The sequence below is a fragment of the Bubalus bubalis genome, chromosome 9 (genome assembly GCF_019923935.1).
Source record: "Bubalus bubalis isolate 160015118507 breed Murrah chromosome 9, NDDB_SH_1, whole genome shotgun sequence".
Classification (NCBI taxonomy): domain Eukaryota; kingdom Metazoa; phylum Chordata; class Mammalia; order Artiodactyla; family Bovidae; genus Bubalus; species Bubalus bubalis.
This window is the reverse complement of record NC_059165.1, coordinates 45,474,971-45,499,303: the sequence shown is the minus strand read 5'-3', so window position 1 is coordinate 45,499,303 and position 24,333 is coordinate 45,474,971. Positions and strand designations below refer to the sequence as shown.

The window sequence follows — 24,333 nt, the reverse complement described above, 5'->3', positions numbered from 1 at the left end:
TGTGAAGAGCCCACTCATTGGAAAAGACCCTGATTCTGGGAAAGATTGAGGGCAGGAGGAGAAGAGGGCAACAGAGGATGAGATGGTTGGATGGCATCACCAACTCAATAGACATAAGTTTGAGCAAACTCTAGGAGATGGTGAAGGACAGGGAAGCCTGGCATGCTGCAATCCATGAGGTTGCAAAGAGTCAGACACGACTGAGCAATGAACAGCAACAACCACCCACCTGGCAGAATGGAGAGACCAGGGACTTGGCAGGGTGGCATCGCTTCCTATGGTTAATAATGCCAGCTTTTGGATTAGAAACACCTGGTCTGATTCCTGGCTGTTACCTACCAGTGTCTGGACATAGATTGGCCCAGAACTTTTCTGAGCCTGTTTCCCCTTCTGTAGCTCACAGGGCCTACCTTACAGAGTGGTTGTAAGAATGAAATGAGACAGTGTGTATAGGTAACAGCACTTAACACTGGGCCTAGGCACACAGTAAGCACCGAGCAGAAACCATGGCAGGGACAGCGATGATAAAGATGAGGCCCTAACTCACGTTAACAATTGACCTTTGGCTAGAACCACCTGAGTATCAAAACAGCACACAGGGAGATGGTTTTGCCTGCGGGGAGCCCTTCCCTATTCCAGATGGATTGGCAGTGCCTTAAAATAGTGTCAAAGACTTAAAAGTGAATAAACCCATCTTGAAAGCAGATGAGCTATGACACTTGAATAGCCAGAAGCGCAGCAAATCTGAGATATGACAAGACCCAGAACACCTCGAAGTCCCAGAAGCCAGGCCAAGTGTAGGGAAGGCAGCCTCTCTCGCCGCGGCCTCTGCGCTATTGACAGCTCCGCCGAGGCCGGAGAACCAGCAGTGACACAGGGGTTTGTCTGAAGCATGACGTGCTCCGTACTTTCCCCATCCCCTTCCTCTTCCTCCTCGTCCTCTCTCTTCCATCTTCTCCTCCTCCTTTGGGGCCCCACCCGCAGGGCCCTGTCCCACAGGCTCAGCGTCCTGCCAGCACTGGGGAGACACCAAGCTCCTTTATCTTTGGTCCCCTCAGGAGTCTCTGCAGGGCTTGATATACCAGAGATTGAAGCTCTGGATTCTACTTGGGAATTAATTTGATTACACACAGGAGTGCAGCAAAGATTCCTGAACAAAGTAAAACTGGATTTGAGTCCCGTCTTCACCACGTACGTGGCTGGATGTGTAACCTTGGACCAGAGACGTCTTCTAAACTTGACTAACCTCATCTTGAAATGAGGATGATGAACCGTGACCTGCTTCCTTCACAGGGAAATCAAATCAGATCAAATCAAATCAAATGAAACGATGGAAGAGGAAAGCGTGTGGATTCAGCAGGGATTTGCAGATGCCTCTGGCCTCGCACCAGGCACAAAGGCCACACTGGCGAGCAGAGCTCGCTCCTCTGCCACCTAGAGTGGAGGGAGGCAGAGTCAGTCAGTGCACAGGGAGGGAGCCATGACCTGAGCTCAGCAGCGGGAAGAGCAAGGTTCAGGGCTCTGGGCCCATCTGCCCTCAGGATCTGTCCTTGTCTAGGAGGTCAGGAAGGGCTTTAGTGAGGAGGTGTGACCCAAGATCTGAAGGATGAACAGGAGTTAATGAGGGGGATATGTGAAGAGGCTTGTACGTACGTCAGCGATCCAGGCAGAAGGACTGGTTTGGACATAGACACTCAGGCAGAAGGGGTCATTATGGGGTCTTTGGACACCGAAAGAAGGTGACATGTTGGGGGCTGTGAGGAAGGAAGGGGAGGATGAGGCTAGAGAGGGGACAGGATCAGCCACACACAGCCTGTCATCCTTGGGAAGGATTTGGGACCTTCTCCCGAGAGCCAGGGGGAGCCATGGAAGGATTTTAAGCAAGAGAGTGCAAGGGTGCCAAGGTGCCATCTGCCTCTTTTCCAAGAGGCCACATGACTGTTGCGTGTAGACTAAAGACAGACAGGGTGGACAGGGGGACAGCAGTCGTGACTACTTCCGTTGGCCACGGAGCACAGCGGTCCAGACAAGGGACAGCAGTGGCCTGGATTGTGGCCATGTTCTTGCTGTGTGTCACTGTTTCGATGCCAGTGTGTGAGACCTCAGCCTTCTGTCTGCATGTCCTCAGGCTGTAGCAACAAGGCATCACAGACCAGGCAGCTTAAAACAACACGAGCTTAATCCCTCACAGTCCTGGAGGCTAGAAGTCTGAGATCACGGTGTCGGGGGGCCACACTCTCTCTCGGCAGGTTCTCACAGAGGATCCCTCCTTGCCTCTCCCTAGCTTCCAGTGTTGCCAGCAACCCTTGGAGTTTCTTGGCATATAGATGCATCACTCCAGCCTATGCCTCTGTGATCCCATGACCTTCTCCTTGTGTGTCCAAATTTCCTTCTTGTAAAGGATACCAGCCATTGGATGAGGGCCTGCCATAAACCTATATGACCTCATCTCAACTTAATTACATCTGCAAAGACAATATTAGGTCATATTCATAGGTTACTAGGGTTTAGGACTCCAGCATATCTTTTGGGGGTCAGCACTCAGCAACTTCTCGTGCACAGCTTGCCAGATAGAACCATCCTCAGTCATAAGTGCCCTTCAGAGCAGACAGGAGGGAGAGGCTCCATTCAACCCAGGAGCCAGGAGGACTCCTGTTCCCAGGGAAATATGTGCGTTTCCAGGTGGGATACACAGGGAGGACAGAGGGAGCACAGGCCCTGGGTTCTGGTCATCACTCAGGCCTCAGCCGTTGAGAGATGTCAGGCAAGGCCTCCGCTTTCCTGAGCCTTCGTTCCTTCTCCAGTTACCAGAATTGATGATACCTGCCCTGCCATGCTCCCCTTGTGATGGCTTTGGGGAGCCCAGTGAGATGACCAGCCTGTATTTTGTGAGAAAATACTGTGTGCCCAGCACTGAGATGGCTCACTAGGTGTGTTCCTAGGAAAGGGACAGCTAGTCCAGAGGAAGCTGTACTATCCTTCCCTGTTAACCACCCCTCCACACAACTGCTGCCTTTCCCTCTCTGAGAGCACAATGGTTATAAGCACAGACTCATCAGCACCAGTATCATCCAGTGGGTGGGGTGGGAATGAAGCAAGAGAGGCCAGAAGTGACAGTTCCAGAAGCTGAGTGATGGGTCCTTGGGCTTCATTTTTCTATTCTACTTTTTAAAATATGTTTGCAATGGTACTTAATTTTTTAAAAAGTTCAACAAGGAAGCCTACATACAGACTCTCGAACCAGATTGCCCAGGTTAAAATCTGAGACCTGCCACTTACTGTGTAGACCCAGGCAAAGTTATTAAACCTCTCAGCACCCATGAGTCCTCATCAGTAAAACAGGGATACTAGCCACGACCTGCCTTGTAGAGTGTTTGTGAAGATTCCATGAGTAAATACATGCAGGGTGCTTGGGTTGGTGCCTGGCAAGGTGCATACTAAACATGTGGGGATCATTAGTTACAGAAATAACGGTCCCAAAGATCATTGTGTTGCTGATCCAAAGTCATCACCTTCAAGGGATCACACCATCAGCCTTGCAAATCCTCTAACTCAGCGGAGCGGTCCCCAAACTTTTTAGCACCTGGGACCAGTTTTGTGGAAGACAATTTTTCCACAGACCAGGGTCAGAGTGGCAGGGTGATGGTTTGGGGATGATTCTCATAAGGAACACGCAACCTCGATCCTTCGCATGTGAGGTTCACAGTAGGATTTGAGCTCCTATGAGAATCTAATGCCACCACCACTGATCTGACAGGAGGCACAGCTCAGGCAGTAATGCGAGCGAGGGTGACTAGCTGTAAATACAGATGAAGCTTCGCTTACTTACCCGCTACTTACCTCCCACTGTGTGGCCCGGTTCTTAGCAGGCCATGGACTGGTACTGGGGTTTGTGGAACCCTGTTCTAGCTCATACCTGCCACTTGGACTCTGTCTTGGTTTGGGTTTCCTGAAGCAGATCATGAGATGGGCTGTGAGTGCAAGTGGTTAATTTGAGAGAGGCTTTCAGGAAACACCAGCAAGAGAGCGGGGAAGTGAGAAGAGGAAGGGGGAGGCAGCCAGGAAGGGCACCTATGATGGGCACCAGGACTGGCAACCACGGTGACCCCACAGGGAGCCTACACAGAGCACATGCTCGGAGTTATCCCACCTGAGGGGCAAGGGGGCTGGGGTGGTTGTCCACACACACTGTGATCCTTGGCTGAGGTCCACCATGTAGGCATAGAACCCCAGGCAGCATCAGGTGCTGGCAGGTGGGAGGCAGGCGGGGAGAGAACAAAATACTGAAGAGGTATGGGCAAAGCACGCAGAACCCACTTGTGGGCACTCTGATCCATGCTTTGCAAACACCTGCTGAAAGCCTTGCACTGATGGGGGCTCACCTTCAGGATCAACCTCACCCCTTGTTGGATAGCTCTGACTTATCCTTATATTAGGAATTGTTATTCAGTCACTCAGTCGTGTCTGACTCTTTGCGAGCCCATGGACGGCAGCACGCCAGGCTTCCCTGTCCTTCACCATCTCCCAGAGTTTGCTCAAATTCATGTCCATTGAGTTGGTAATGCCATCCAACCATCTCATCCTCTGTTATCCCCTTCTCCTGCCTTCAGTCTTTCCCAGCATCAGGGTCTTTTCCAGTGAGTTGGCTCTTCACATTAGGTGGCCAAAGTACTGAAGCTTCAGCTTCAGCATCCGTCCTTCCAATGAGTATTAAGAGTTGATTTCCTTTAGGATTGATAATAAGGGCAAACGCAATTCTGTTTTGCTTTCCAATCAGAGCAGCCCCTGGAATGGGCATGGTGCTTCTGTGGCACAGGGCGGCTGCTGCCTTGCTGCTTCAGGCCAGACATCTCTCAGCCCTGGCATTTTCACACTGAGCCATGATCTGGCCTCAGAGCCTTTCTTAACACTGCCTATACCCATTACAAACCTATGAGTATAGGCATTTCCATGACGCCTGTTTGCCGTCCTTGCCCTAGGGTTTATGAAGCTGGGGGGAGCCAGAGAGTGGAAGACTCACTATATGATTCTGGGCAAGGCATTTAACTTGCCCTAGCTGTTCCTCTCTGGGTAGAACAGAGGAGTTAACAGAATGGAGGTAGAGATGGGCTTTGATGTGGCTGGAAGAGCCAGCTCTCTTACAATCAGGGATGGGATTTAGACCTTGGCCTCATCATTTATAAACTGTGTTCTTTGGGTAGGTTACACCACCCATTCTGAGCCTCACGGTGTCTTTTCATACAAGACAGGACCGTAGTATCCCCATTTGTAGTGGTGTTGTAAGCAACGGAGATTATATATAGAGAGAGCTCCATGTGTGAGCAGAGCCTCAGTAATTGTTCCCTGTAATTGTTATCATTATAACTATCATCATCCTCATCTAAAGTCCCTTCCAGCTCGAAAATTCTATGACTTTATGAGATGTCCTCATCCAAGAAGACGGCATGGTAAAATAAGGCAACAGTCCTGATTTTGTGTAAATGTTCTTTCTAATACGGACAGGAGGAACATAATTGCCCCTAAATAATTGCACCGACTTTGCCACAAGCTGTCAGAAGGCCTTAATTGGTCCATCTGTAATGACTGCGGCCATCTGCGTGCAGGGTGATTTAGCGGTGGGTCTCTGCCGGAGCGGGGCCCTCATGATTAGAGCCGGACGGGGCCATATATCTCCCTCTGATGGGAGTAGTGGTGTGTGGTATAGAAGATTAGCTCATCCTCATGTTAACGACCGACCAGTTGAACCTAGCCAAGAAGAAGCGCTGGTCACAAGACAATGACTATGGATTTTTTTTTTTAAGGTAGTGTTCCTGCCCTAACAGCAGCCTGTCTGGAGTGTGATCGTGTCTCTTGCTATCATGTCTCGCTTCCCAAGAAAGTCTCTTTTGGAAAGATTTAGTCCCTCAATTAGGGCGAATTGATTTCTGCTCTCTACAGAGCCACTGTTCTGAAGAGAAGTGGGGAAGGGCAGGAGGAGCCATATTAATCTTTGTGAGCAAGTGAGAGGCGACCTGGAGTGTTTTTCAGCCTTGCAGCCTGGGGTTGTATCTGGAGTTAATCTTTCCTCTGTATATCTTTTAATTGTTCCAACTTGCAGGGTGCCAGACAACACAGCACAAAACACACCTCATCTCTAGTCCTTACGTTTCTGAAGACTTAAATCAAGTGTTTCCCCAAGTGCACCAGCACGAAAGTGATTTTAAGTGGCACCTAAGATGATCTCAGGTGGCTCTGAGACTTTGCATTAAGTAACGTTGACTCATAGGGAGAGTACATTTTCTCTCTTCAGATCTCTCTTTCATTTCCTGTGATTACCTCCAATGGAAGGTCTTGGCTGGTTACCCTTATCTCCCTTCTTTACAAAGAGGGAAGCAAGATCTGGCTGAAATCTAGTAACATTACTTTATCCTTATTAATTTGGCTTTTTTAATTCATTAGCTCTTTATCACAAATGGTACTGATTTTCCACTTATAGTGTTTAATGTTTCCTTTTAAAATAAAATTAATTAAATAAAATTATTAGCTTGAAAAAAAGTGAGTTGATTTAAAAAAGAAAGTCTTAAGGAAGTTGTTGTAAGGTAGGTGGAAGTGGCAAAAATCATGCAGGTAATATGATGATGAGAGATTGGGAAAACACAGCTAGAGAGGGGGAAAGCCTCCTGTTTCTACAGCGAACCCAGCAGTTTCCTGGCTGTATGACCTGGGGCAAGTTTCTAAGCTTCTCTAAGGATCAGTTTTCTCATCTGTCAGATGGGAAGACTTGTGATGCAGAGTCAGTTCAGTTCAGTTCAGTCACTCAGTCGTGTCCGACTCTTTGAGACCCCATGAACTGCAGCATACCAGGCCTCCCTGTCCATCACCAACTCCCGGAGTCCACCCAAACCCATGTCCATCGAGTCGGTGATGCCATCCAACCATATCATCCTCTGTTGTTCCCTTCTCCTCCTGTCCCCAATCCCTCCCAGCATCAGGGTCTTTTCCAAAGAGTCAACTCTTCGCATGAGGTGGCCAAAGTATTGGGGTTTCAGCTTATGATCAGTACTTCCAAAGAAATCCCAGGGCTGATCTCCTTCAGAATGGACTGGTTGGATCTCCTTGCAGTCCAAGGGACTCTCAAGAGTCTTCTCCAACACCACAGTTCAAAAGCATCAATTCTTCGGTGCTCAGCCTTCTTCACAGTCGAACTCACATCCATACGTGACCACTGGAAAAACCGTAGCCTTGACTAGACAGACCTTTGTTGGAAAAGTAATGTCTCTGCTTTTGAATATGCTATCTAGGTTGGTCATAACTTTCCTTCCAAGGAGTAAGCATCTTTTAATTTCCTGGCTGCAGTCACCATCTGTAGTGATTTTGGAGCCCAGAAAAATAAAGTCTGACACTGTTTCCACTGTTTCCCATCTATTTGCCATGAGGTGATGGGACCAGATGCCATGATCTTAGTTTTCTGAATGTTGAGCTTTAAGCCAACTTTTTCACTCTCCACTTTCATTTTCATAAAGAGGCTCTTTAGTCCTTCTTCACTTTCTGCCATAAGGGTGGTGTCATCTGCATATCTGAAGTTATTGATATTTCTCCCGGCAATCTTGATTCCAGCTTGTGCTTCCTCCAGCCCAGCATTTCTCATGATGTACTCTGCATATAAGTTAAATAAGCAGGGTGACAATATACAGCCTTGATGTACTCCTTTTCCTATTTGGAACCAGTCTGTTGTTCCATGTCCAGTTCTAACTGTTGCTTCCTGACCTGCATAGAGATTTCTCAAGAGGCAGATCAGGTGGTCTAGTATGTCCATCTCTTTTCAGAATTTTCCACAGTTGATTGTGATCCACACAGTCAAAGGCTTTGGCATAATCAATAAAGCAGAAATATATGTTTTTCTGGAACTCTCTTGCTTTTTCGATAATCCAGAGGATGTTGGCAATTTGATCTCTGGTTCCTCTGCCTTTTCTAAAACCAGCTTGAACATCTGGAATTTCACAGTTCACATACTGCTGAAGCCTGGCTTGGAGAATTTTAAGCATTACTTTACTAGCATGTGAGATGAGTGCAACTGTGTGGTAGTTTGAGCATTCTTTGGCATTGCCTTCCTTTGGGATTAGAATGATAACTGACCTTTTCCAGTGCTGTGGCCACTGCTGAGTTTTCCAAATTTGCTGGCATATTGAATGCAGCACTTTCACAGCATCGATGCAGACTACAAGTTTATGAATCAAGGGAGATAAAATATGTGAAGCTTCTTCACAAATCATAATGTGCCTTTCCAGTGAAAACTATTCATTTTTATACAGGGTTAGAAAAATCAAAGGCTCAGAGGGTTTTGGATCAAGCAGTTAAGGGGCCCTGGCTTTACTGTTAACTGTGGCACCTTCCCTTCTCTGGACTTAATTTCTGTCTATAAAATGAAGAGACTGAACTACTCCAGTGCTCTCTAGGCTGGCTGTGCATCAGAATTATCTGTGGGTCAAGTAAAACCAAAGATCCTGATGCTTCCTTCAGTCTCCCAGATCACAGGGAGGATCCAGGCAGCTGTATTTACAGCCAGCTCACAGGTGATCTGGCCACATCCCCTAAATCAGGGGGACCTGTCCAGCTCTAAGCCCTGGTGGAGTGAATTCAGAGCAAGAATGTCTGACTTTCTTAATCCAGCATACTCTTTTTTAAGGTTCATTCATATTATTGCCATAGCTCATTCTTCTTTATTGCTGAATAGTATTTTCCCTGAATGGATATACTACATTTGATTTATCTGTTCTTCGGTTGATGTGTATTTGGATGATTTGATTTTCACTTTGGGGATATTATGAATATTGCTGCTATGAACATTAGTGTACAACTTTTCATGTGGATATATATGTTTTGGGTATTTTTTATTTTTAACTATTTATTTATTTTTGGCTGCACTGGGTCTTTGTTGCTGCACGTGGGCTTTCTCTAGTTGTGGTGAGCAGGATCTACTCTCTAGTTGCCGTGCATGAGCTTCTCACTGCAGTGGCTTCTCTTGTAGCGGAGCACGGGCTCTAGGGCACACGGGCTTCAGTAGTTGTGGCTCATGGGCTTAGTTACTCCATGGCTTATGAAATCTTCCTGGACCAGGGATCAAACCCATGTCCCCTGCATTGGTAGGCAGATCGTTAACCATCGGGCCACCAGGGAAGTCCAATATATATTTTCATTTCTCTTGGAAATATACCTAGGAGTAGAATTGCTGGGTTATATGGTAACTGTGTTCAATTGTTTGAGGAACTGCCAGACCGTTTTCCAAAGTGGCCGCACCATTTTATTACACTCCCATCGACAGTATATGAGAATTCTTATTTCTCTACATCCTTGTCAATACTTGTTATTATCTTCCTTTTTCATCATAGCCATCCTAGTGGATGTGAAGTATTAATAGTATTTCATTAAGATTTTGATTTATATTTCCCTGGTGACTAATGATGTTGAGCATCTTTTCATGTGTTTGGCCATTTCTGTATCTTTTTTCAAGAAGTACCTATTCATATATCCTTTGCCCATTTTTAAAAATTGAGGTAAAATCCACATAACGTAAGGTTAACCATGTTAAAATATGGAACACTCATGTTAAAGTACATGATTCATTGGCATTTAGCATATTCATAATGTTGTGCAACCATCACCTTTATCTAGTTTCAAAATATTTTTGTCACCCCCCAAAGGAAACCCCATACTTATTAAGTAGTTCCCCTCCACTCCAGTTCACGGTAATCACTGATCTGCTTTCCAGGTCTGGATTTACCTAATCTGGAATTTCGTACAAGTGGAATGCTATAAAACGTGATCTTTTGTGTCTGGCCTCCTTTACTTAATATAATGATTTCTAGGTTCGTGCATGTTGTGGCATGTATCAGCACTTCATTTCTTGTTATATGGATATATTCCGTCTTTGTTTACCTATCTGTGAAATAATGGAAATTGGGGTTATTGTCACCATTTGGCTGTTGTGAACAATGTTGTTGTGAATGTTCAAGTAATCAATAGATTTTTAGCTGTGCGGGATTCCTTGATCCCTTACATTTCCATCAATTTTTGTATCAGCTTGTCAATTGTCAATTTCTGCAAAGAAGCCAGCTGTGATTTTTGATCACATTGAATTTGTAGATCAACGTAGGAGGTATTGCCATTTTAACAACATTAGGTCATCTGATCCATGAACACTGACTATTTTTCCATTTATTTTGATTGTTCATTTCTTTCAACAATGTTTTGTATTTTTCAGAGTATACACTTTGTACTTACTTTGTTAAATTTTAAGTGGTATTTTTACCATTTTAATTGCATTTTCAAATTGCTTTCTTATTTGCTAACCTGTAGAAATACAGTTGATTTTTAAATGCTGACCTGTATCCTGAAATCTTTCTAAGTTTACCTGTTCTAGTTTTTTGTAGATTTCTGAAGATTTTCTGTGTAAGCAATCACTTCATCTATAGTCTTTCCAATCTTTATGCCTTTTCTTTGTCTTACCAATTGCACTGACTAGGAATTCTAGAATAGTGCTGAAGTAGAAAGAAAATGGAAAGCCTTTCTCCTGATCACAGGAGCAAAGCATTCAATATTTCACCATTAAATATGATATAAACTATAGGTTTTTTGTAGCCATACTAGTTTTCATAAAGGGGCCTAACCCTGATTAAAATCAAAAGACACTAATGTTAAAGCTAGCATTTTTAGTAGAAAGAGAATGTCTTTGAGATTTATTTATAACAGCTTTTCTAGGCATGGGCCAGAAGCCAGCCTACATTAGAATAAGCAAAAAGAGGAATTGGTTGTCATATGTAATAAGAACAACTAGGAGTCTATCTGCTTCAGGCACAGGGAGATCTGGAGAATCAAAATGTTATCAGGATAATGTCTCTCTTCATCTCGTCACTGTGTTTTTACTTGTTGACTTCAGTCTCAGCAGATCCTCCCAGCATCTCTCATCACCTCATTTTGCTAAAGATGTCAGGAGCAGCTCCAGACTTAGAGCCAACCAACCTAGTAACTCTAGTAAGAAAAAGGGCCTCATTGTTCAATAGTTCGGGAAAAAAAATTCTCAGGATTCATTGTTTGGACCAACTCAGGTCACATGTCCATCCCTGAACCAATCACTGTGGCCAAGGGAATGGAATGCCCTGATTGGCCAGGCCCAAGCCACACGCTCCTCCCCCTGGGAACTAGGAGATGAGGTCAAACCCACCCAAGTGTGGAGGACTGAGAATGGGAGGGAAAAGGTAGTTTCCCCCCAAAAAGAATCAAAGTATTGTTGCCAGAAAAATGAGGGAATGGGTCCAAGCCAGACATGAATCACAGCTGCCAACTCTGTCATACAGAAGTTCTCTCTGTGTTGCAAGTCTGGCACTAACACTGGCCCGCTTTAAACTTCAGTTTCCCCCTTTGCAGTACACAGGTGGTGCTTCCTGCCCTTGTTGGCCCCATCTGAGACACCCAGTAAGACAGTGTACCAGAAATCTGTCTAAACTGTAACGTGCAGTGCACACGTAAAAAAGGGTGTGTGTGTGTGGGGGGGGGGGGGGGGTTCACAAGAATGATTACTCAGCAATTGTTCTTACCCACCTGTCCATCTTTTCTCTACTCTCTGTCTTGCAGAACACCTGAAGAAACCACTTGAAGACTACATGGCCCTTTTCCCCAGCGTGAGGATTCTCCGAACCAAGAAACGGGAAGGACTGATCAGGACCCGAATGCTGGGAGCCTCAGCTGCAACTGGGGATGTCATCACATTCTTGGACTCACACTGTGAAGCCAATGTCAACTGGCTACCCCCCTTGCTCGGTAAGGGAGGCTTGCAAGGGGAAGTAGGCAGCCTGGAGTGTGCCAGTGGCCACCGGCCCCACCTTTTGCAGGAAGTCACCTACAGGGCTTCCCTTGCCTGCCTGAGATGCACCCAGCACTGTGCTAGGTGCCACGAGGGTGTCAGATCTTCAAGGGTGCTCAAAGTGACCTTATGAATCCATGCAGTCCTGCCCCTTCATTTTACAGAGGAGGAAGCTGGGACTTTGAGAGGGGAAGTGACTTGCCCAGTGTCATAAAGCACGTTAGTGTTAGTGATATGACTGCTTCTCCCAAGTTACTTCAGGTGTTATTGGAAAGCAAGCCAAGGCTGCCTACTTACAAGAACTAAATCTTAGCAGTAAGCATCTTGATTTGATGATGTAAGGGACATCATCAAATCAGCTCAGAACAGTGGTTGTTCATTGCGTTGCTACTGTGAGCCAAGAAAGCTGTAAGCTTTATCTCCAGGCCTCACAAAATCACGCCAGGTCCAAAGTGTCCCCTTTTTATATTAGAAGAGACTGAAGTTCTGAGATAATGAGTGACTCGCTAGTTCCCTTGGGCAAAAAGTGTCAAAGTCCCCATCTGTCTGACTCCAGAGTGTATCCTCTTTCAGGATTCCACACTGTCTACCTAAGTTCATTTGCTCCTTGGGGAGTTTCTGACAGCTGTCAGGGAAGAGGTCCAGACAGAGGGCAGCGTGATCCAGGAGTCCATTCACACAACCTTGTGAGCAGGAGGGAGACCTGAAGCCAGGCTGCCAGGCAGTGAGGTGCCTCATGGCTGGTTGAAGAACCAGGTCTGAATCAGAGGTACTGAGCGTTGAGGAAGGCGGTGAGCTGCTCCCAACAGGTAGATGCTGAAGAGGAAATCCCCTAGTGGGGCTGGTGGTCAGGTGAGGAGCAGGGATGGAGGCAGATTGGGGAACATCTGTCAGTCCAGAGAGAAAAGTGAAAGCCTCAAAAATAGATGAGTATGGGAATTCCCTGGTGGTCCAGTGGCTAAGGCCTCTATACTCCCAATACAAGGGACCCGGGTTCGATCCCTGCCCAGGTCAGGGAACTAGATCCTATATGCTGAAAAGCTCCTGAGTGCCAAGTCCTGCATGCAACAACTAAAACCAGGTGCAGCCAAATAAATAAATAAAATTAATTTGCAGGGCAGCAGCAGAGACACAGACATAGAGAACAGACTTGTGGAGCCAGTAGGGGAGGGAGAGGGTGGGACGAATGGAGAGAGCAGCCTTGACACGTACACCCTCCCATAGGCAACACAGACAGCCAGTGGGGATTACTGTATGACACGGGGAGCTCAACCCAGTGTGAGCTCTGTGACAGCCTAGACAAGGGAAAATAAAAAAAATGGAGGGATATGCTCTCCATAAGAGAAAGCATAGAGAACAAAGAGGACTCGAGATTAGGGCAAGCTTGAGCATGTATCAGAATCACCTAGAGGATTTGGTAAAACACAGAGTGCTGGGCCCAGCTCCAGAGTTGGTTCGGGAGGTCGGGGTGGGGCCTGAGAAGCTGCATTCCTGAGGACCCCTGGGTGATGCCAGTGCTGCTGGTCCAGGGACTGCACTTCAGGAGCACTATTTAGGCCCCCATGCAGAAGTGAGGGCAGAAAGCAAATCCTACACCGATTAATGGGATAACCCAGCATATTTGTTTCCTAACACAGATCAACATGAAACTCTAGTATGAGATTATATGCTTCTGGCCCCAAGGGTCCAGGATCCCACTGGGTTAAGACATAACCCAGATTTTTCTGGTAAACTCTTTATTTCATTAAACCCAGAGGTCTAGATCTGCCTCTCATGACTGAAAGAGAATAAAAAAGGAAAAAAAAAAAAAAAAAAAACTCATTCTAAATACCCTAATTTATAGTCCTGAAGGAACATCCCATTTGGTGGGTCATTCAGTGACTCATAAAGAGAAGGAAGTGGTAGCCACGATGCTGAGCTTGTGGTCCAAATAGCCTAAACTCTGTTTCTATGGAAATATATGAGGGTAATTTTCATAATCTACAGGCATGCATGGAAGAAATATTCTTCCTCTTTTTTTTCCTTTTTCCAATAGAAATGTGAACCAGTGGTGTAGATGTAAAAGTCTGTCCCTGCTAATATAAACAGCTGATATAGCCCACCTTGGCTTTTGTGTCTGAAGCCATAAACATGCACAGTTCACTCTGCCTTCTTTGGAGAGTAGGCATTTCTGAGCCTGAGAAGGATTTAGCCCTCCCTTCCCCAAAGGCAAGCCACTCTTGATCATCATTTTCTTTATTTCTATCATCACCATCAGCAGCAGCAGCATCATGCCTCTGCAAGTCCCTTATCTTTTTAGGCCACAGCTATGTTCGAAGGTGACAGTTATATGGTAAAGGAGATAGGCCAGGCATTATTATCCACATAGAGCAAATAAGAAAACTGAAGGGCAGAAAGAATGAGGCTCCTGCTTCTGAGCTGCTCTCAGCAATCCTGGGCACAGAGGATGTCAGCAGAGAAGGGGTCACCTGCTGGGCTAAGCCTCTTGGCCATATCATCCTGCTTGGTCTTCACAGAGACCCCACGTGGTAGGTGCTGTCTTCCTCCGTTCTGTCAGCCAGGAAACCGGGGTTCAGAGGCACCAGATAACCTTTCCCAAGGTTATACTGTTCATAGGTGGCAAAACCAGGGTTTGAACCTGGGCACCCTATCTCCAGGTGAGGACTGCACCATGGAATGCTGCCTGTCTGATGCCGCTGCCTTGACCTCACAATTCCCACAATGAGCTGGCATCCAGCAGAGCCTTGTTTTCTCAACCCACACCCTCCCTGGAAGGGAGGTCCCTCTCACAGCCATGAAGAATTAGGAAGGGAAGTGAAAGTCACTCAGTCGTGTCTAACTCTTTGCGACCCCATGGGCTATGCAGTCCATGGATAGAGGGGGTAGCCTTTCCCTTCTCCAGGGGATCTTCCCAACCCAGGGATTGAACCCAGGTCTCCTGCATTGTAGACAGATTCTTAACCAGCTGAGCCACAAGGGAAACCCAAAAATACTAGAGTGGGTAGGCTTTCCCTTCCCCAGCGGATCTTCTAGACCCAGGAATTGAACCAGGGTCTCCTACGTTGCAGGTGGATTCTTTACCAACTGAGCTATCAGGGAAGCCCTGTTAGGGAGAAAGGGCCCTTCCCTAGATCTTTCCCCAAGAAGATTCTTCAGCTTCCTTAAAAATTCCTGCGGAGCCTTCCACAGGGCAGATCCAAGCTCCACCCCAGGAGATCCTGATTCAGCGGGCCTGGGGCAGGCCAGCCCTGGGGGCTTGGGGGAGAACACTTAAACACACCCTGCATGCTTCTGACACTGTTGGTTCCAGATCTGTTCGTGGGAACACAGTGTCAAAAGCACCATTTTTCACACTTTTATGACCGTGTGCCACAGTTAGAAATACACTGGGGATCTGTCAGTCCATTACACAAATGCACACACTGATGCAGTATGACTGAAATATTTCCAAAACAGGGCCTTCCCTCATCACCTAGAATGCACCCTGATATTCAGTGATTCAATGTTCTTTTTCTTCAATACCAGTTGACCCACCTATGGATTGTGTATTGCAGTTTAGAAAAAGACAAAACTTCCGCTTTCTCTCCTGGAAGAAAAATCCACTGTATAACTCAGTGAGTGAAGCTTGGGCCCTGGGCAGCTGCCAGCCTACCCTGGCCCTACCAAACTCCCCATTCCAAGCCTTGAACTTGATCCCTGGCCTAAGCAGCAAGGCAGTCCAGCACAGCCCACTTGCCCCTCATAGCAGATCATCTGCCCCAGTCACTGGTTGTCGTCAGGGCTTCTTGGCAGAAGGCTCACTGGAGGGCAGACAGTGAATTTTATAGAGTCTGCGTCTTTCTGGCTTGAAAGGGACTTAGAGCCATTTTGAGGTTAAGACCCCCATTTGCCATCTTGGATCGCCTTGCAGGCAGAATTCCTGCATGGCCGAGGTCCACCAGACCCTGCCTGCCCTGAGGAGCTCATGGGATAGTTCTCTCACTCATCACCAGTTCCGACTGTTGGGAGAGGTGAACCGGCCTCTCTCGCAAGGACCGTTTGTTCTCTGACGGCAGCCAGGAGGTGTTGGGGAGCTTCAGGGACAGGCAGTCTGCCATGAGGGGTAAGTGCTGGAGTGCCTGGATGCTGGGCCACAAGTCAAGTTAGGAATCAGAATGGGGAGCCTTGCAGGGCCAGAACAGGGTCCTTCCCAGAAATTAATCTCTTTCCGTAACAGTGCTGAGCATGATGGGCACCTGTGCTAAACATCTTCAAATGTTACTGTATCCAGTACTCCTGCGACCAGAGCCTCTTCTCCCCATTTCACAGAGGAGCACACTGAGGCTCGGAATGTTATTTATGTTGCTGACCCAAGAACCCATCGTGGATGGCAGGATGGGCTGGGAGCCCTGGTCCGTCTTACCTAAAGCTTGCACTCTTTCATCCTCATGGAGTCTCAAACTCAAGTATTCAGAGAAATCACCCAGGAAACATGTTAGAAATGTGAATAAATTGCAGAGCAGGATCATGCAGGTAGCTGCTTTCCCATCTAGCCTCCCTAACAGGCATCTCTTGGCTTCTTCAGACCGCATCGCTCGGAACCGCAAGACCATCGTGTGCCCAATGATCGATGTGATTGACCACGATGACTTCCGGTACGAGACGCAGGCGGGGGATGCCATGCGGGGCGCCTTTGACTGGGAGATGTACTATAAGCGGATCCCCATCCCTCCAGAACTGCAGAAAGCTGACCCCAGTGACCCATTTGAGTAAGTATGAGTTACCCAGGCCAGTCCCAGTGGCTGACCCCAGGGACCCCTCCTAATGCACGCAGAACTCAGGATCACCACCTCCCCCAAAAGTCCAGTGTAGGGGGGTAGGGCAGACCTCCCCAACCAGAAGCACAATCCGTCCCAGCTTGTCACAGAGCTTGGGCTCACGGACCACCAAGCTGGTCGCTTCGTCTTTGCCTACCCCGTCTGGCAGCGGGGCTGACAAGCCTGGCGCCCAGCTGTAGTCATCGTCACCGTTGTCACTGTCACCACCACGTTGGTGGTATTCAGTCGCTAAGCTGTGTCTGACTCTCTGTGACCCCGTGGACTGCAGCATACCAGGCTTCCCTGTCATTCACCATCCCCCAGAGTTTGTTCAAACTCATATCCGTTAAGTCGGTGATGCCATCCAACCATCTTATCCTCTGTCACCCCCTTCTCCTCCTGCCCTCAATCTTTTCCAGCATCAGAGTCTATTCCAATGACTTCACTCTTCACATCAGGTGGCCAAAATATTGGAGTTTCAGCTCCAGCATCTGTCCTTCCAATGAATGTTCAGGGTTGATTTCCTTTAGGATTGACTAGTTTGATCTCTTGCAGTTCAAAGGACTCTCGAGCGTCTTCTCCAGCACCACAAGTCACCACCATTTACCGCACGTTTTCTAAGTGCCAGTGCAGTGCTGAGCACACTGCACACTGATCCTTTTAACCCCAGCAGCCATGTGTAGTAAAAACTATCATCCGTGTTTTCCATGTGGGGACACCAGGGCTCCACGAGGAGCCTGTCCAGGTCCCACAGCTGTGAAGCGGCAAAGGCTTAATGCCATGCAGGTCTGACTGCCCCTGGAGCCAGCTTCCCCATCCATCCTCTTGGAAGTATCAGGGAAGTAATAGTTTGTCCCCCAGTGGAAGACTGGGAGCACGGGACTGGACCCATCACATCCTGGAATGTGAGCACTGGAGGGAACCAACAGGTCATGGGCTCCAAGCCCTTGCAGAAGAGAAGACTCGGGTCCCAGGACAGGGAAGGGCTTCCCTGGGCACACCGTGGGCTAGCGGCTGAGCCTGTCCCTGTCTGGTCCCCCAAGCTCCAGAAGGGTCTTTCTGACTGAGGGAGTCAGTCAGCTCACCATCCCAGCTGTCACATGAGCCCCTCCAGCTCTCCTGCCAGAGGTGTGGGAAGATCTCTGGGCATGAAGCCGAAGTCCAGCCTTCCCTGCTGTGTTAGTTTGCTGATCAGTTTCCTAATTATCACTGCAGTAATAACTTACCACATCTTACTGGTTCATCAAAATAGCACAGATTCATTCTCTTCAAGCTCTGGTGGTCAGAAGTCTGAAAGGGTCCTCCTGGACTAAATCACAGCGTCGCTGGGCCGCGTTTCCTTGAGATGCTCCAGGAAGGGACCCGTTCCCATGCCCTTTCCTCCCAGAGGCTGCTCTAGAGAACACCTGGATGCTGAGAAACATTGAAGGCAAAAATAAATAAATCTTTAAAAAATCCAATTTATAAAAAGGAGGAGGAGAAAGAAGTGTGAGGAGGAAGAAGAAGAAGAACCACCACTACCCAGGCTGTCCCCGAGTCCAGTAACACCAGAGTCTCTGGGTGGGGATCCAGCCGTCCGCTGGGTGATGCTAACACGTGGACAGAGTTGAGCACCACTGGCCCAGATGCTTCCCAAGGGACACTCCATCCTTTGTACCCTCTGATACCTTCCCTAAGTCTCTCTTCTGTATTGCAGAAATCCTGGTCATTTCCTGCACTCCTCCCTACGGTGCCCAGCAAGTGGGCATGCCACAGGCACAGTGCCATGTCATGATATTTGAAAGACACTGGCTTCGGTGGCAGCTCATCCACTTACAAACTACATGCCCTTGAGCAGAGTATAGAGCATTTCTGAATTTCAAATTTCTCCTTGTGAAAAGAGGGCTAGTAATAGGGCTTTGTGAGAGCTGGAGATAGTGTGGGTGAGGTGAGTGGCACCCACTGGACACTCAGGACTGTTGTAATTATGACTGTTGAACATGGCAGGAAACAGACCAGGCTGGAGAAGAGGCCTTCCTCTGGAGGCAAAACCCTTGAGCATCCAAAATGCCTCACAGCTAATATCCTGCCTTTTCCACAGCCCCTGCTGCTGGCATCCACCCAAACTGATATTTTTGTGCAGTCTTAGGTTTGATTTTCCATGAAGCACTGAGTCAGAACCACTCTCTGCCCCTCCAGGCATTACAGCTCCAGCCAGAAAAACCCAAACTCCACAACCTTCATAAGACAGAAGAAAGCTGACGCTAATAACACCTTACTTTCCTACAAGACTGAATGCTTTCAAAATTATAGCAGCAGTGTGAGCTAGGGAGAGTAGCTGTACGTCCTTGTGTAGATGGGGAAACGGGCTCAGAGAGGTTAAGTCAGTGCTGCCCTGGAGAAATACAGTGCGACTCACATATGTGCTTCTCAGTGTCCTCAAAGCCACATTTAAAAAAGGTAAAAGAAGCAGATAAAATTCATTTTACTACTCCCATTTTATTTAACCCAGTATGTTTAAAATGTTCTCATTTTAACATGTGACCAACACTTTGAAATTATTAATGAGATCTTTTCTGTTCTTTTTCTTCACATTAAGTCTGGGAACTCCAATGTGTATCTCACACTGCCAGCACCTCCCAGTTCAGACCGGCCACACTTCGAGTGTCAGTAGCCGCGTGTGGCCCCCATACTGGGCAGCGCAGGATTCTGGGGTTACACTCTCTGTCCCAGGTCCCACCGTGGGTTAGGGAGAGCTGAAGTTGGAGTGAGGGTTTCCTTGTTTCTGATCCCAAGTCCTGTTCACTCATCACCTACTTCTGGATTGTTCCTTCCCAAGAGGAAGCAGTGTATTGTAGCCACATGGGGTGTGGCTACAGCACAGATTGGAAGCTCAGATCCCAGAGGTGCTGTTTGGTAGCTACGGAGCCTTGAGCACGTCACCTGTCAGTACTCTGGTTTCTGTGTGCATAAAATGGGGTAATGATAACTGGGCCTTGTGAGATCAACGGGAGGAATAAATTCATTTTAGTAAAAAATTAGTTCAGTGCAGCAGTGGGCAGATCCGAGCCCTAGAAGGATCCGGGGAATCCCTCCTGAGGGTCCCCTCCTGTGCTCTTCAGGCCTGTCCGCTGCAGGAAGCCTGGCGAGGCGGGTGGGGCACTTCAGTGCTTTCCTAATCAGTCCACTTCCCTGAGCGTGCAGTTCCTAAGGCCAGGAGGGTTGTGGAGGCTGCTCCTGCAATGGATTTTCTTTCTGTATGTGCGTGCCAGGTCACTCAGTCATGTCTGACTCTTAGCGAACCCATGGACTCTAGCCTCCCAGGCCCCTCCGTCCATGGGATTTTCCAGACAAGAATACTGGAGTGGTTGCCATTTCCTTCTCCAGGGGATCTTCTTAACCCAGAGATTGAAGCCATGTCTCCTACATTGGCGGGCAGATTCTTTAGCACTGCGCCACCTGGGAAACCCAGTTTTCTTTTTTTTTTTTTTTTTGAGGGTTTGAAGTTGGAGCCAGACATGAGCACAACCACTCAGAGAGGTTTCCATGCAGTAAATGCTGGTGGCCCCTCCCCGGGGAACTGGGGGAGGCCACACCCCATGCATGATTGACCATCTCAGTTCCTGGGTTCATGGTTTTCCTCCCTTCTCTCCCCCAGCTCCACTTTGTCCATACCCACTTCAAATGCCACCCCTCTGAGCACTCTTCCTCGACTATTGCCCCAGCCTCTCTCCTCACCCCCAAAATATGTAGGCAGAGGCTCCCTCCTTTCCTGTAGTGCTGGTTGCACCTCCCAGAGGCCCTCGTTACACCCAACCTGGCTTCTGCACCCTCCCATCCTGAGGTGACGACCCTGCTACACTGACATCCCCTGCAGATTCAGCCTGACCCTGATTCACCTCCAGATTGTTCCAGCCTCTGCTCCTCAGCTGGCACTCAGTGAATAAACTAATGAGTGAATGAATGAGTGGAGGAATCTTATCCCAGTTTAACTGCAAGAACAAGGACTGTGGCTTCTTTTGTAAACTCTCAGCAGAAAAGCATGCCTATGCTGGGCTTGGAAAGTAAGAATCATCAAATCATCTCATCGAAAAACACAGAACCTAAGCTCCATCCCCCAGAGATTGTTGCATAGGTCTGGGGTCAGACCCAGGAAGCTGTGTGTGTTTTCATCTCTCTAAGGCATTCTATAGCCTAGACAGGCTTAGAAAGACCTAATCCAGACCATTTAACCAGTGGGAGAACTGGAGATAGAGAGAGAAAGACATGGAGATATATAAAATATGATGGAGCTACAAGGCCCACAGAGGGAAAACACTATGATTCCATTCCACAAGTATTCTTAGGTGTTAACCATGTGAAGGAGTCTGAGGTCCACTGGTTAAAACGTAGCATTTATGAAGAAGGAAGAAAGCCAGGGGCTGCACTCAGAAGGGCTTTGGATTCCCTGCTGGACGTGAGGGCTATGTTGATGGAGCAGTGGGAAACGGCCTCCCTGGGGAAACAGCAGCATCCAAGAGCGGGATACACACCACCAGGACGTCCGCTCTTCACACCACCTTCTCCCTGCAGGTCTCCCGTGATGGCCGGTGGACTGTTCGCCGTGGATCGGAAGTGGTTCTGGGAGCTGGGCGGGTATGACCCAGGCTTGGAGATCTGGGGAGGGGAGCAGTACGAGATCTCATTCAAGGTAAGCCAGCCCCTGGAAAAACCCCCAGTCCTGGCAGGTTGCCTGCCTAGCAGTGTCTGAGCCTGGGGAGACTGTGGAGGCCTCAGGTTCTGCAGCCCATCTGCTCAATGTTTGCATCATCCCTTCTTAGATGATAGTTTGGAATAGGACAGGCCTCATTTCCACTGAAGAGATGGTGTGTCTCCCATTGAGACACACAGCACACCAGCAGAGGGGAAGAGAGAGCCAGTCGAGCAGGACACATAGGCTGGTGGGAAGCTCTGCTCTGAGAATGATCCCCTGGCCTCACAGAGGCCAACTTGTCCTTAGTGATTTCTGGCCACGTGTCTCAAGTTTTGCCTTTGTGCCTGTCCCTGCTGGAGTTGGATATACAGAAACCAGGGGCTAAGAGCTCGAGTTGTGGCATCAGAAAAGCCTGGGCTCCAATCCCAGCATCACTACTCAGAAGCAGTGTGACTTTGGGCAAGTTAGATTACCTCTCTGAGCTTTCTTTCCTCATCTAAGAGGATAATAAGACTACCTACCTTACAGAACTTTTGTGAAGATTAAATGAGATAATATCTAGAAAATGGTTCGCACCCAACCTGGGGACATAGCCACCAATTAATAACTGGTAGAAATAATTAAAGAGTTGGAGAATAAATATTTACTATAACCTATTAGAGCAATCCATGGGCTGTAGAATCTCTGATAATGGTAGTAAAGGAGACAATGGTTACTAGTTAATTACCCAAACTTCTGAGGCCAACTTCTGCCCCTTTTTGTTGGATTTTTGTATTGATCTCAAGTGAAGAATGAAGGCTTTGTCCATCGGTAGGGAAGACTATCGTGTCTTGTGCCCCTGTGTCGGCTAGGGCCTGCTTCTAACACACCTGGAACCCTTGGTAAGATATATCCCCAGCCCATGAGGAATGGCCAGCAGCATTACTGGGCTGAGTCCTGTGAACGCACAACCCTGATTCCACCAAGTCTAGCATCTACTTCCTAGGCAAAGGACCATTGTCACACACACAACAATTAAGGCTTTGGTGCTGGGGTAGATTGCCTAGGTCAGATTGTAGCTCTGCTGCTTTGTACCAACTGTGTGATCTTGGACAAAGAGTCCTTATCCATCTGAACCTCAGTTTCTACTTCCATAAAATGGGTATAGTGACACTCTAATCTTCACAGGGTTGTTGAGAGGATTAAATAAGATCATTCTTGTTATGTGCTTCTCAATAAAAATCCTAAAATAATGAAATAATAAATAATGAAAAATTATTTTTATTATTGTCATTGTCACTGCCACTGCGTGAGCAGTTCAGAACTGGGGGACATTAATTCTTCGGCCACCTGATGCAAAGAACTGACTCGTTAGAAAAGACTCTGCTGCTGGGAAAGATTGAAGGCAGGAAGAGAAGGGGATGACAGAGGATGAGATGGTTGGATGGCATCACCGACTCAATGGACATGAGTTTGAGTAAGCTGCGGGAGTTGGTGATGGACAGGGAAGCCTGGCATGCTGCAGTCCATGCAGTCCATGGGGTTGCGAAGAGTCGGACACGACTGAGCGACTGAACTGAACTGAGCAAGAAAAGAACCTAGAATTCTCCTGAAACATTATTTTGGTTTGAAAAACAGTCTTTTTCCATTTTACCTTCAGATTTCTGAAGTTATCTCCCATAAGGGAGCCAGGCTTTAAATAAAACTAATATTAAAATCCAGGGGTAACATTAAAAGTATTTAGCAATCATGATGGCACCAGCCAGTCAGAGCAATGCCAGCTGTCAAAAAGCGTCCATCCACTCTGGTGTGCAGCAACTCAGGTGCCTGGATCAGAGCTGGCAGGACCCTGTGCAGAGCCCTTCACACGTGTTGTTTTATTTAATCCTTACAACAGCCCTAGGAGGATGGTATCATTATTATACCCATTTCACAGGGAGGCAAGTGGAGTTCAGACCGAGGTCCCACACATTTAGAACTAACAGAACCAGGACATGAAGCCAGGCCTGCCTGACTGCAGGGTCCGCACTCTGACCTGCTGTGTTGTACAGGCCTCTGCAGGGACGTGAGAACACTTGAGAGGAAAATTAGCCCGAGAGATTTCTCTGCCATCTCTTACTTCCTTCTCAGTTTTTGCCTCCTCCTGGGGGCAGTTAACCCCCGCTTGGGGTTAATTTACTAGGCGACTCTACAGCCTCTCAGTGAATTGAATTAGTAAACAGTCTAAGTCAAAAATAGTTTTGCTCTCCCAACCAACTCTGATCCACCAGTAGAGGCTGCCCCTTACTGTGTGAATATATATTGTGAGGCTACGTTCAGAAAAGGAGTGGTGATTGATTAGTGATGTCTGCCATGGGTGCAGGTTTGGTGAGTGACAGCATGTATGTCATTTATAGTATCTCTGCTGCTGCTGCTAAGTCACTCATCCTTCTGGGCTCAGCCTATCTTATGTCTCCTCTTAGCCTTACCTAAGCTCCCAGTGATGATTAAGGGCCACCCCAGTGTCGCTCCCAGCATGTCTCCGAATTCCTCCCACTGACCCAAAGATTGACCTGTCTCCCCAGCTACACTCTGAGCTCCCTGGAGGCAGGGAGGGAGTCTTGTTCATCTCTGTACCCTAGTTCCTGGCCCATCATAGGTGTTTTAAATACCTGTTAGTGGCATCAATTCCTGTCTGATATACTTTCTTCATCCTGCCCTTCCCAGACTGACATCTCCATCTTTGGGTTCTGGTGGTGTGATGAGAAAGGCACTCGGTGAGAAAGCAGGGCACTGGCTTCTCATCTCTGCCACCTGTCCACCTGGAGACAGGGCCAGTCGCTTGACCTCTCTGGCCCTCCCATCCCACATGATACTGATGGAGTTTTCCTTCCTACCCAAGATAGGCTCAAATAAGATGCTGTAGAGAAAGCCCTTGGCCTTACATGAGCACGAGAGTGGTTTGGATTAGAGGTGGTGGTGGGAGGATGAGCCAGAAGGGGACTGCACAGCATCCTCAGGAGGCTGAGGTTAGGATGTCTTCAACTCTGAGCTCCTGGAGAAGAGAA

General features: G+C 47.7%; 1 protein-coding gene across 2 annotated transcripts in view; it reads left to right on the top strand.

Moving 5' to 3' along the window:
• GALNT10 (polypeptide N-acetylgalactosaminyltransferase 10) overlaps positions 1–24,333 on the top strand; it is a 222,017-nt gene that overhangs the window by 166,673 nt on the left and 31,011 nt on the right. For both annotated transcript variants that reach the window (XM_006072971.4, XM_044947428.2), the window contains exons 5-7: positions 11,611–11,796; positions 16,404–16,587; positions 21,187–21,304. In XM_006072971.4, the coding sequence (XP_006073033.2) occupies positions 11,611–11,796; positions 16,404–16,587; positions 21,187–21,304 (488 nt within the window). The remainder of the gene's footprint in view (positions 1–11,610; positions 11,797–16,403; positions 16,588–21,186; positions 21,305–24,333) is intronic.